The sequence below is a fragment of the Misgurnus anguillicaudatus genome, chromosome 2 (genome assembly GCF_027580225.2).
Source record: "Misgurnus anguillicaudatus chromosome 2, ASM2758022v2, whole genome shotgun sequence".
NCBI lineage: Eukaryota > Metazoa > Chordata > Actinopteri > Cypriniformes > Cobitidae > Misgurnus > Misgurnus anguillicaudatus.
In genome coordinates this window covers 42,192,697-42,206,943 of record NC_073338.2, presented here as the reverse complement: position 1 = coordinate 42,206,943, position 14,247 = coordinate 42,192,697, and the positions used below count along the sequence as shown (strand labels likewise).

Genomic DNA, 14,247 nt, shown 5'->3' with positions numbered 1-14,247 from the left:
TTGTGGACAATAAACTTGAAATTGAATTGAATTGAATTGAATTGAATTCACCAGAACCAATAATGGTAATAACTCTGCAGGCTCTCAATGTGCTAACCTTGATTTGTCACAGTTGAATGTCATTCTGAAATCTGATGATAAAGACCCACCAGTATTTAGGGGGGATGGTTTAGGCAGATGTGACATTCAAGAATGGGTTGAAATGATGCAGACTTACTTGCAAAAGAGAAATGTCAAAGTTCCTGAACAGGCTGACGAGATAATTAGTCGTCTAATGGGCAGGGCAAAAGACATTGTGAAAGTAGCCCTACGAAGCAACCCTGCGCTTGACTGTACGAATCACCCTGAAATTATATACAGCATACTTAAGCAACACTTCAGTGAGGTGTCCTACTCTAGCATGCCACTCGCAGACTTTTATAGTACATTGCCTAAACATGGTGAAAATCCCGTAGATTACTGGCTTCGCCTTAATAAAGCTGCTGATATTGCTGACGAGTGCCTGAGAGGGCAGGGCAGAAGGATGGACAATTTAAATTCTGAAGTTGCAATGATGTTTGTGAGAAATTGCCCAGACCCTGATCTTGCACGCACGTTTAAAATACGGCCATTGGAACACTGGACTGCGAAAGAAGTTCAGGAGCTCTTAGACAGTTTCCAGCGTGAGCTTAAACTAAGATCGAGTGCCAACACTTACCCAATAAGCCAAAACGCACACACAACCATACAGAACTCTGGAAATTCTAATGTGGTTTCCGAGTCTACTTTAATGTGTCTCAAACAGGGGACCAACGGGCCTGGTGACTTTAATCGGGATGCAAAGGATCCCTCCGGTCTAAATCGGATGGCTGACATGCTCGCTCAGCTGATTGAAGTTTTAAAGGCAAAGGAGGAGAGTAAACCAGAGTATGTGTCTTCTGGAAGAGTACGTAGACGGAACACAACTGGACCACGGAACTGTAAGATCTGTGGAGACACAACACACTACATTCGACCACTGCAGATCTGACCATCTGTGTTTTCGATGTCATGGCACTGGCCATTCAAAACGTGACTGCACAGTGATATTACCAAATTCGGCCTCTGCATCAATCCCACCCAACAGTCAGGGAAACTGACGCGCCCACGTTCAGAGAGGGGGAGTGTGGGTGACGTTGAAAATTCCCTCAAAACAGATACAGATTTCGAAGCTTTGTTTAGTTCCTTTAAGAACATATGTCCTGACTCCCAGAAAGTTGTCTTTCAAAATACACAACGCGTTGAATGCTCAGATACACTTTTCTACACACCTGTTTGTATTAATGATTCGCTCACTGTCAGTGCAATGTTGGACACCGGCTCTATGGCCTGTACATTAAATGATTCAGTCGTCAGTAAGCTAAAGGAACATGGTGCTTTGGACTCTGTTAATGAAGAAGAAACAGACGTCGTCCTAATTGGATGTGGCGGAAAACGATCGTTTCCGAAGTGCATGCTTGAGCTTAAGTTGAATGTTTACGGCTGCGATGTTAGTGTTCCATGTCTTGTTGTTCCAGGCCAAGGAGATGATCTCATTTTGGGGACGAACGTCATCAAGCATCTTGTCCACAGAATGAAAAATTCGGACAGATACTGGGAGCTGATCTCAACGCCTAGCAGACATAATACAGAAAGTGATGAGTTTTTATCTATGATGGCTGGTGTACATCGTTGGGGGGGTGAGACAATTCCTGATGTTGTTGGTACAGTTAAACTTCAAAAGGCAGTTACACTTTCGCCGGGCCAAGAGCACCTTGTTTGGGGTAAACTTCCAATTAAGTCCTGCAGCCAACCAGGCAGTACTGTCATGGTGGAACCATCTGGACTCCGTTCTGCCCCTAGGAATGTTTTAGTGTGTCGAGTCGTAACTCCGCTTTGGGGTGACGGCTGGATTCCACTTAAGCTGATCAACCCTAGTGATAGGCCAGTAACGCTAAAACGAAACACCAAAGTGGCCGATGTCTACCCCTGTATTGCATTGGAGGATGTGTGCGAGACAAAGCCTGAGCCTCCACTTCAATCAAGCATTCAACTGTCGACAGCTGAGTCAAATAAGTCCGATAAACTGTCTGACAAGCTCCGTCAGTGTGGATTGGACACCGTTGATTTGGAAAAGTGTGAAGTTTCTGAATTCTGGAAGGCAAAACTCTGTGATTTAGTGCTCGAGTATGAGTCCATCTTTTCCAGACATTCTCTTGATTGCGGTGAAGTCAAGGACTTTGTTCACAGGATCCATCTATTCGACGAGAGGCCGTTTCGCTTACCATACAGACGAGTTCCTCCTTCACAATACCAGAAATTGCGCGTTGCTTTGAATGAGATGGAAGAGAGGGGTATAATCCGCAAGTCAGTCAGCGAATTTGCATCACCGTTGGTTCTGTGCTGGAAAAAAGATGGCAATCTTCGAATATGTACAGATTTTCGCTGGCTTAATGCACGGACAGTGAAGGATGCGCACCCCCTGCCCCATCAGTAAGACTGCCTAGCGGCCCTAGGTGGCAATTCGTTCTTTAGCACTATGGATTTGACCTCAGGATTTTATAATATTCCATTACATGAAGATGACAAAAAGTATACAGCGTTCACAACCCCAGTGGGTTTACACGAATACAATAGGCTTCCACAAGGCCTGTGTAACTCACCAGCAAGCTTCATGCGAATGATGACTAAAATCTTTGGTGAACAGAATTTTTTGTCACTGTTGTGCTACCTGGATGATGTAATGGTCTTCGCACCTAATGAAGAAGTTGCATTGCAGAGGCTTGAAATGGTCTTTGGAATGTTGAAAAAGCACAATTTGAAATTGTCACCGAAGAAATGTCACTTCCTAAGACGTTCTGTACAATTCCTCGGCCACTTAATTACTGAGAGCGGTGTGTCTACTGACCCTGCAAAAGTTGAAGCAATTACTAAAATTACTTCCGCGGATCTGATGTGTCCAGATGGTGTCACACCTTCAGTCAAGAAAATTCAGTCCTTCCTTGGCCTCGTAATGTGGTACCAACGATTCATTGAGAACTGTTCGTCTCTCGCACGACCACTTTTCGCTCTGACTAGTGGAGTTAGGAAAGCTAGGGGTGTTAGGTGTAAAGGGGTTCCTGCTTCAAGAAAACTAACTCCTGAAGACTGGTCTCCAGCTTGTGAGGCAGCTATATCAGCTTTAAAGGAAGCTCTTTTGTCCAATGTTGTTCTTGCACACCCTGACTTTTCCAGACCCTTTATTCTTGCCACTGACGCTTCATCTGAGGGCTTGGGCGCTGTGCTCTCGCAATTGAGTCCTGGTGAAAGCAGGGCTCGACCAATTGCGTTTGCGAGTAAGTCACTATCCAGAGCACAAGCCAGATATCCAGCACACCGACTTGAGTTCCTTGCCCTCAAGTGGGCTGTATGTGATAAATTTAGCCACTGGCTAAAAGGACATCAATTCACAGCTTGGACAGATAACAATCCCTTGACACACATTTTGACCAAACCTAGGCTTGACGCCTGTGAACAAAGATGGGTGGCTAAACTCGCTGCCTTTGAGTTTGACATCAAATATGTTCCAGGTCCGAAGAACTCAATTGCTGATGCCTTGAGTAGGCAACCTTTTGTCAATGGTCGTGTTAGTCACCGCATAGTAAGGGAACCCTATGACAAGCTGTTGGCAGAGTCAAATAACCATTCCTATGCTGCTGTCCAAGATGTTTTCCGATTGTCCAATGCCAGTCAGCGAGTGCTTGACAGTAAAGAGATCCCAACGAATGCTAGTGACCAGTTGACAGCCAAATTAGAAGCGGATGCGCCTGGGAGTTTTTCGAGTGATGTTGTAGCTGCTGTCTTTTCTAATCACCTTTCTTGGGATGAAGGTACGCAGACTTGGGCCACTCCTCTGGCTGGATTCGTACAACAAATCTCTGATCTTGGGTTTGATGCCCTTCCTTCCTTCTCTCGCCAAGAACTAAGAGACAAACAGCTCCAGGACGAACATTTGCAGAGGGTGATGTTCTACGTTGACCGAAAACGCAGGCCTTCGAGACGCGAGCGCATGGGGGACCCCAGCGCTGTTTGGAAGCTCATGAAGAAGTGGGAGAAGCTATTGTTGAATGATGGTGTCTTGTATTATGTGTCAAAAGACCCCTTGTCACGTCACAAAAGATTTCAGTATGTGGTACCCTCTTCCCTGAAAGCTGATGTGTTGAAAGGATGTCATGATGAGGCTGGACACCAATGCCAATATCGCACTCTTCAACTATCTCGTCAACGCTTCTATTGGACAGACATTGACCGTGATGTCCGTGAATATGTGAAGGTGTGTGGTCGTTGTGTGCTTGCAAAAACACCAGAGCCAGAGGGCCGAGCTCTATTAGAGAGTATAAAGACTTCTACTCCACTCGAATTAGTCTGCATTGATTTCTGGACGGCAGAAGATTCACAGAATAGGTCGGTTGATGTTTTAGTGGTCACTGACCATTTTACTAAGCTGGCCCATGCCTTTCGCTGCCCAGACCAGTCAGCTAAGTCAGTTGCAAAGAAGCTCTGGGATAATTACTTCTGTTACTATGGTTTCCCAGAACGCATTCATTCCGATCAGGGGGCTAATTTCTGTAGTGAGCTCATTAGGCATTTGCTTGTCTTCTCTGGGGTCAAGAAGTCGCAAACGACGCCATATCATCCTATGGGCAACGGAATTACAGAAAGATTCAATCGTACCTTGGGAACCATGATCAGAGCCCTTGAACCACGACCAAAGCAAGATTGGCCTCGGATGCTCCATACATTAACATTTGTATACAACTGTACGGTCCATGAGACTACGGGGTACCCTCCCTTCTATCTAATGTTCGGTCGCACCCCAAGACTGCCAGTTGATGTTGTTTTCAAGAGTGTACTATGGAATGATTCAAATGACTCTCTTCCCAAGTATGTAGAGTCCCTGAGTAAGGATTTGAGAGAGGCTCTTGCTATTGCAGAGTCTAACACTTCAAAAGAACAGTCTCATCAAGCTCACATGTATAACCGAAAGAATAAGGGTGTGAAAATTGAGATTGGCGATAGGGTCCTATTAGCCAATAAACGTGAACGGGGCAAGCGCAAACTATCAGACAAGTGGGAGAATGTGGTATATACTGTAGTTGATTGCGACCCTGTAACTCACATTTACAAAATTAAGCACCCTGAATCTGGTCAGTTGAAGGTGGTACACAGAAATCTTCTTTTGTGTGTAAATTTCCTCCCGTTGAGTGACTTGGTGGGGGAAAATGATGATGAGAGTGTATTTTCAGTAGATGATGATGCCTCTGATAACTGTTCTGTTTCCTCTGATGATTCTGTACCTGATGGTGTAGACCCGATTGTAACTGGTGATGATGCTCAGATGGTTGAGTCAGGTAATGCTCATGACTCTGCTGAAATTCCTGATGTTCCATCACAAAGTGTGATCCCTGTACATGTTTCTCTGGATCACCCAGTTCTGGGAAATCCTGAAGAAAGTCATTCTGACCCTTATGTTGATGGTACAATTGATGGTAATGAGATACCGGGTCAAAGGTCAAAGTTTGGCAGATTGTTAAAACCTGTGAATCGCCTTATTTCTTCTATGAATCAGCATACTTTATTTCAGAATAGAAAGCAACCTCTGAGTAAATGGTCCCTTTCAGTTCTTAGCCTGAAACATTGATGTATTAAATTCAGTTTATGATGTGAATCTGTGTATGTATGTAAGAATTGCTGAGATGAAATGTAAAAGGCACTTCATTTGGGTCATGATCAAGGAGGAGTGATATGCGCAGCACTTTTTCCTGTCAGTTCATTGAATGAACAGTTATTACTGATCAAAAGCTTATGCTAAGTATAGCAATTCTAGTTTGTTTCTGTGTTTTCGAAAGAGCAAAGGTTTTGTTTGTGTTTTGTTTCTTATGTTTACGACATTTTTGGCAAATTCAGTGGGGGAGAATGTAACGGGGAAAATTAGTTTATGATGAATTGTGCCAAAATGTCTATTAATCTTGTATATTAATTCTAAAATGTTAATTGAACACAATGTGTTAAGAGCACCTGATGGGATATAGCGACACCCGCAGGAGACTAAAGTGAATTGTGAATTGTGTCGGCCATTTTCTCCTCAGTCATTGTAAGCTGTTGAGGAGGATGGTAGGTTTAAAATCTCTCTCCGGTCAAATGCAAGTAAAATGTTGTTAGAGATGATTTTATTTCTGCTAAGGTTCAATATTGTTCTCTAAAAGGGTATTTCATATTATAGATAAGCCAAAAGAGATGAAGTTGATGGAAATGTAAAGTTTTATACTGAATTCACTGTTGAGTGCTTTAGGAGCACATGGCATTTCTTGTTTCAGTCTCTGTATTTTCTCATTGCTTATTTTCTGTATATTGTATTCATTGTATATTTATTTTTGGCAGTTATGTGACCGGATGAGTTGTAATTCACTCCTGTGCGGTGTTATTTCATATATTCCAGGTATGATGTACTAATGTTTGTGTACTGTTATGCTGTTTATATTCAAAGAGATAAAGGAAAAAAGAAACAGAGCTCAATTATTGAAAGAAATTGATTTATCGATTGTTAAACTGAGGTCCTCAGTCATTGTAAGCTGTTGAGGAGGATGTTATGTGACCGGATGAGTTGTAATTCACTCCTGTGCGGTGTTATTTCATATATTCCAGTATTCCAGTAAATGAGATAAGTGAGCTCAGCCTACATCTCTGTGTGGTCCTTTCCGGAGTGGTCGAACAATTAAAGAACCAGAAGAAAGGGGTTACATTAGCGCCACGTCAGGGTCTTAGCAGACATTAGCACTTTAGTTTGTCCGATTGCTGTAGGTTTTTGGCAATATAAGCCATTTTTGCTGCTTGAAAATGGTTTAAACATTGACAAGCACTCTTTTATATGTCTATGACATTAATTAGGCATCGTTTAGCCTAAAGGCGGAGATCTGAAACTGCTTAGCTGCGCACAAGTTCAAGATCATTACGATTTATAGATTTCACATCTGAAAGAAGGGGTACGTGCGTTTTCTGTGCGTACGTTCATTTTAGGAATCACACGTACGCATTTTGATAAATGATCGTAAGATCAAATGTAGGATGGTTTCTACACAGCATTTTATAAATGAGGCACCCAGAGTCGTGTGATATCTATATATCATCATGGCTTTGATTGCCTAACCACAGCCGTGAAGATAAAGAGCTATATCACACTCCTATTGCTTTACTATTAGTAATTATTAGACCAAAGGAGTTAATTAAGATTCCAATCGTACATGTAAACCATTTAAATCTGTTATTTCTGTTATTAATACATTTCTTTTCCATATTTCTTAACACGTTTGTACACTTGAATGTATTTCAATCGTCCGACTTGCTTCTGAATACATTCATAATTTTTAGACAAAATACAATGTTTAATATATTTATCGAAACATATTTGTTTGAAACATGTTGTGTAACTAAGGGACAGAGACACATTAACAAATAAAATTACTAACACAAACAAATAAATTTACACACACAGTCTGTAACAGTATAAATAAACAGATGTTGTCAGATTTTTTTCTATAAATGATCTGTGTTACCTTACTGTACATATAACCTAAGAAAAAATCTGATTCTCTGATTTACATATCAATTTGTGATTTTTCTCCATCAGATTATCATCAGATCACTGCAGATCCAAACACAGCACATAAACGGCTCCGTCTGTCTGATGGGAACAGAGTGATTACTGTCACTGACAAAGACCAGCCGTATCCTGATCATTGCGGCCAAGTTTGTGTTGAGGACGCAGAAGACGTTTAATTCTGAGGACTCTTCCATGGCGGCCATTTTTGTGCAGGTGTCGCTGAACAGTTAAACAGTACACAACAACTCCAGAATCTGACCAATCTTTTGGAGGTTTTTTTGCAAGTCAAAACATTGGTACTGCCCCAGCCTCGTACCTTTATTTTTGACAGTGTAATATGAATAATGTTGTTTATTAAAGCAAAAGTTTTGTAGTTTATGTTTTAATCAATAAAACGAGCATGGGAACTGAGTCTTATCAGCAAATGCAAGTGAATGGAACAGCTTGATAAACAAAAATGTAAAGCAGTACACAATATAGCCTACATTATGGACGAAACTGGCATCTAGTGCACAAGTTTATTATATGACTGACACTCCTCTATGGTTTGTATACATTTCTTAAACAGAACTAGGAAATTATTAAAACTAAACTAATGTTGGTGTGTTGATTGTTTTGTCTTTGTATCTGTGTACACATATATTTAAATGACAGATGTTACTTCAGTGGTTCAGGATCCTGTGACCATTCCCTGTATGAGCTGTATTACAGACTACTGGGATCAAGATGACCATGAGAGAGACTACAGCTGCCCTCAGTGCAGACAGACCTTCACTACAAGACCTGTTTGAGGTAAAAACACCATGCTGAAACTGAAGATGACTACCTGGAACCTGGAGATGTGGAGTGTGACGTCAACACAAAGCTGTCAAGTCCTGTCTGATGTGTCCTGTCAGATGCCACTGGACGACTTCAGCAGATGATCTGCCCACAGCAACAGTTTGTTAGAGGTTTACTGCTGATAAGCAATATGTCATCTGTGTATGGTGGGCAAACATAAAGATCTCACTATAAGCTAAAGAATAGAGGACAGAGAAACGGGTATGAAAGCACAGATTGTTATTCTAATACCACCAATTCTGCTTCATTATTAAAAAGAGCAAAATTGTGGGGTGATGAGTATATGATGGTGTCTATAAGTGCACCCATCTTCCTCATCACCTTGAAGAGGGAGATGGGTGCACTTATAGACACCATCCCCGAGAATGTACTTGCCTGCAGGTGGAAGTAGGCTGCCAGCATACAGGGCTGTTCCTCCGCACCCTGGAATCAGGCATAGACCCAGAAGTGCTCAGCTCATCATAATAAAGCTGCAGAATTGCCACAGCTGTGTTGAGATGGCATAAATATGTGATAGTTTGTTAAAGAAATGCATTTGAATAAAGTTTTGTTTCATATATGGACGTCTTTAGGATTTCATTCATTGTGATGGTTTATTCATTCATTCATTCATCTTTATTCAGGTTTCCTGTTGTTTTAATAAAATAAAATAAAATACTTTAATTAATTCATGCATTAATCAAATCAGTGCTTGACTGACGCGAATCTACGCACTATTAAGTAGACGGTTTCAGATGCAACCACTATCTCTGTGACTTTCTGTATGAGACTGACATCTAGTGGACTTCTTTATTAAATGACTGGAACTCCTGTTTGCACACGTTTCATAAACACACCCAGGAAGTTCTCAAGTTCAGGGAAACCGAAACTAAATCACGGTCAGGTGGTTTTTGCATGTTTCTTCTTTTCTAAAATGGCAGAAGCAAGTGTTTCTTTGTTTCAGGATCAGTTCATCTGTTCAATCTGTCTGGATCTACTGAAGGATCCTGTGACTATTAACTGTGGACACAGTTACTGTATGAGCTGTATTACAGACTACTGGGATCAGAAGAGAGTCTACAGCTGCCCTCAATGCAGACAGACCTTCACTACAAGACCTGTTTTAGGTAAAAACATCATGCTGGCGGAAGTGGTGGAGAAACTGAAGAAGACTAAACTACAAGCTGCTCCTCCTGATCACTGTTATGCTGAACCTGGAGATGTGGAGTGTGACGTCTGTACTGAGAGAAAACACAAAGCTGTCAAGTCCTGTCTGGTGTGTCTGAACTCTTACTGTCAAAATCATTTTGAACAACATGAGAATTTATTCAAAGGGAAGAAGCACAACCTGATAGATGCCACTGAACGACTTCAGGAGATGATCTGGCCTCAACATGAGAAACTGCTCGAGATTTACTGTCATACTGATGAGCAGTGTATATGTTATCTGTGTATGATGGATGAACACAATAACCACGAGACTGTATCAGCTGCAGCAGAGAGGACTGAGAGACAGGTGAGAGCTGCCTGAGAACATCAAATGGTTTTGTTTATGTGATCAGTTCTGCATTATAATAAATGTTTCTTCATGATCATACTACAGCTACATGAACAGTTTATCTGGTGTATCTTATTTTCACATCTAACAGAAACAACTGAAGAAGACACAGAGAAAATACCAGCAGAGAATCCAGGAGAGTCAGAAGAAGCTTCAGGAGCTGAGAGATGCTGTGAAGACTCATAAGGTGAGTTTTGATCAGAAGAACAACTGCTGTCTGCTGTTTCAGATCTGTTTCAGACTCAGTTATGACTCTCATTCAATCAGTCAGTGAGGAGTTCAGGCTGGATGACTTTGACTGAAGTTCACTGTGTGTAACAGACTGTGTGATGTACCAGTAAGAGCTGAATGAATGCTGCTGATTCTAATGCTCCTCTCTCTGTGTGTCCTAACAGCGCTCTGCACAGACAGCAGTGGACGACACTGAGAGGATCTTTACTCAACTGATCCGATCCATTAAGAGAAGACGATCTGAGGTGATACAGCTGATCAGAGATCAGGAAAAGACTGCAGTGAGTGAAGCTGAAGGACTCTTGAAGCGACTGGAGCAGGAGATTGATGATCTGATGAAGACAGATGCTGAGCTGGAGCAGGTTTCACACACAGATGATCACATCCATTTCATCCAGGTAACAGAGATCTGAAAAACAAGATAATAAGAGAATGTTTTACAAAGATTGACAATTTTTTTTTAAATTTTTTGTTTGTTGAGTTTGTTTGTGTTGTTTATCTTTGTGTAGAGTTTTCAGTCTCTCTCTGTTCCTCCTGGATCTACAGATTCAGTCAGCATCACTGTCAGCTCTCTCCTCTCTTATGATGATGTAGGAAAATCTGTGTCTGATCTGAGAGGGAAAGTGGAGGATTTCTGCAGAGAAGAGATAGAAAAAATATTGGACAGAAGTAATAGGGCACCTATTTAAAAAAAAAAAAAATAGGCATAAATTATGCAATATTTAAATTTGCTAAATCTAATTATATAAAATATTTAAATATGTCATTATTTTCTGCCATAGTTTATCTTTACACGTTAATTACAATGAGGATGTATATTGGTTTCCACAGTAAAGTGGATTGGCATCATTTCCACCCCTGAACCAAATACCAGGGAGAAGTTCCTACAATGTAAGTAAAGTTATTAGCAAATAAACATACACATACTGTAAACTAAAGAAAAATTTATTTCACATAATACACACTGTTTTACCTTTTGATACAAAATTACTGTCCATAAAAACCTTAAATTGAGCCTTGAAGTTTTACTTTAATTAATGAAATTTAAATTCCCTGATTTAAAGATTATATTCTTTGTCTCCAGATTATCGTCAGATCACTCCAGATCCAAACACAGTAAATAAACGTCTCTGCATATCTGATAGGAACAGAGTGATTACTGACACTGACAAAGACCAGCCGTATCCTGATCATCCAGACAGATTTGACGTTTATCCTCAGGTGTTGTGTAAAGAGGGTGTGTGGGGACGCTGTTACTGGGAGGTTGAGTGGAGTGGTCAGGTGTTTATATCAGTGTCATATAAGAGCATCAGCAGGGAAGGTAATAAATGTTTATTTGGGAGTAATGATCAGTCCTGGAGTTTGAATTGTACTGAATCCAGTTGTTCATTCTTTCACAATAACATTAAGACTAAACTCCCAGTAGTGTCCAGATCTTCTAGAATAGGAGTGTATGTGGATCACAGTGCAGGATCTCTGTCCTTCTACAGCGTCTCTGACACAATGACCCTCATCCACAGAGTCAACACCACATTCACTCAACCTCTCTATCCTGGATTTAGAGTTTATTTTGGATTAGTAAAACTGTGTGATCCAACAGTATAGAAAATAAAGGATAATACAAATATTCTTGTTAAGGTATAGTAGTAGGGGTTTTCAAACTACTCTTGACCCCACATTATTTTTGTTCTAAACCCAGGTTTTAACAACAGCCACATCAAAATACTGTACTATGTTATAAAGTAGAATTTACTATAGTAAACTTTAAAATTATTGAATTTGCTGTAGTATATAATAATTATACTCAGAATGGCAGACGCTTTTATCCAAAGCAACTATCCAAGTGCATTCTAGGTAAACTTTTGCACTGCTAAAGCAATGCTCTACAAACTGAGCTACTGGAACAGCATACTTACTGTAGTATACTATAGTATTCTGTAGTATTAACCATGCCTATATGCTGTGTTTCTATGCTAGAAACTAGACGGCTGTTTCAGAATTTGTTTGTACAGAAATAAAGTCAAATGGTTACAAAAAATGGCTGGAGTAAAACATCTCAAGGAGAAATTATGTTTGAACATTTTTCTCATAGATGTAAAAACACAAGACAGTTATCAGTTGCACAGTCTATTCAGTCAGTTTGACACCCCTTTATTTATCGCGTCTTGACTGCTGGCACTACAAATATACAAATGTTAAAGGGGCAATGAACCTGTCGATTTTATTGTTTTATGCTGTTGTCTAAGGTCTACTTATGATGTTTGCATGGTTTTTTACATTCAAAAACATCAAAACTAATAAGTAATAGGCTATTTTGTAACATGGTTCTGATGCTGTCTGGAGAAATAGTTCGTTTGAAGGGGCTAGATGACCGTATACAACACATTAAGCGCGCATCAGAATCTAAACCGCGGCTGATAAGTCCTTATCAATAACTTTGTATATATCTATTGTGCTTGTGAGGTTGCTCTGACATACATGTAACGTTACATACCACAGTTATATGATAAAAAAAGCTTTGTTGAGTGTTGGACCTTTCAAACGCAACTTGCCTAAACTACCGTATACAACACAGTAGGCAGGCATCAGAATCTAAATTGCGGCTGGTAAGTGCTTCCTTCACTAACTTTGTATATTTCTACCATTATATTACAGTCGTATTGTTAAGTGTTGCCCCTTTATTAATCATTTAATGTTTTTAGTAAATTAAAACAGTCAAACATACGTGTTTAGACACGGATGTTACAACAGGACATCTTTTACAAAGCAATAGTGAAATGCAATAACTTAAATAAAGTAAAATCTTTTACTCACTGTGTATACTGCTGTGTCATTATTGTCAGATCCAATATAAGGGGTGCTTTTAACCACAGTCTCTCTGCAAATCCAACATCAACTTGTGGCTTCTTTGAATGAATCAATGGTACACAAAGTAAACAAACACTTCCCACGCAAGCTGGAACTTATTTAAAAACAAACTTAAACCACGCATTCCTTATGTTCCGATCCTCCGAGTTGATGAAATTCAAACACTGATCACACTGATGGTGGTTTGTTGCAATTAAAACTCAATTGTGCTTTTCTCTGCACTAAATGGCAGTGCTGTGGTTGGATGACATCATAAGGAGTGCCAAATTTCAACGACCTATTTTTTCATGTGCTTGTAGAGAATGGTTTACCAAAACTAAGTTACTGCGTTGATCTTTTTCACATTTTCTAGGTTGATAGAAGCACTGGGGACCCAATCATAGCGCTTAAACATGGAAAAAGTCAGATTGTCATGCCATGGCCCCTTTAAAGACATGTTTACTGATTGTTGAGACACTGCATGGTTTGCTTTGCCCCTGGCCCACACGTGTGTCACGCGAAGCGTAGTGTAAAATGCCTTTCTGTATGGTCTTTATAAAAAAATTAGACCGTAAAAATAATTTACAAAGTTAATCTTTATGTTTTACTCTCATGATATAATTATTACAAATATTTTAATTGTATTCCTGTGGACTACATTTGTCAACCTATATAGGCTACTTGTTCAAAGTCTGCAGAAATATCACAGCCTTATCTTCGTATCAGCAAAAAGTTGGTGGGTATAAAAGGTAAAGATTTTGCAGCTGTTGCACAGGGGCTTTGATGTAATGTTTGTCAGATGTAATGTCCACCTGATGGCACAGCACGCGGTCCAGCACATTCAGCCATTGACTTTCTCTTTGAAAAACACAAAATCCTTTTCCATATCTTTAAATAGCTCACGAGCAAACATAGATAAATATACTGTAGGTTATAAGCAGCAACTTTTTAAAATTGTAATCCCATTCTTTTTTAAAGGTTGTGGATGGCATGTCTTTATAGGCTCTGTGTAAGGTTTTGTAATGTATTTTTCTGTATTTTGTGTATTTTTGTTATTTGTATTTTGATTCTCTGCTCTGTTCGGACTTTTATTTTGAAACTCATCATGCCATGTCACGCTTCACACTTCCTGTTTGTTTTTGTATTTAAGTCACTT

The 14,247-nt window shown here is 40.1% G+C and overlaps 1 protein-coding gene across 4 annotated transcripts in view; it reads left to right on the top strand.

Moving 5' to 3' along the window:
* LOC129442944 (tripartite motif-containing protein 16-like protein) overlaps nt 1–13,245 on the top strand; it is a 43,112-nt gene extending 29,867 nt beyond the window's left edge. Inside the window, exons 1-6 of one of the 4 annotated variants that reach the window (XM_055203280.2) lie at nt 9,226–9,971; nt 10,105–10,200; nt 10,409–10,642; nt 10,754–10,913; nt 11,076–11,135; nt 11,329–13,241. In XM_055203280.2, coding sequence (XP_055059255.2) covers nt 9,273–9,971; nt 10,105–10,200; nt 10,409–10,642; nt 10,754–10,913; nt 11,076–11,135; nt 11,329–11,849 — 1,770 coding nt within the window. In that variant the 5' untranslated portion in view covers nt 9,226–9,272 and the 3' untranslated portion in view covers nt 11,850–13,241. Of the gene's footprint in view, nt 1–9,225; nt 9,972–10,104; nt 10,201–10,408; nt 10,643–10,753; nt 10,914–11,075; nt 11,136–11,328 lie in introns of those variants that run through there. The other 3 variants (XM_073855904.1, XM_073855912.1, XM_073855910.1) reach the window with 3 other exon arrangements.
* Nucleotides 13,246–14,247: the final 1,002 nt, after the last annotated feature.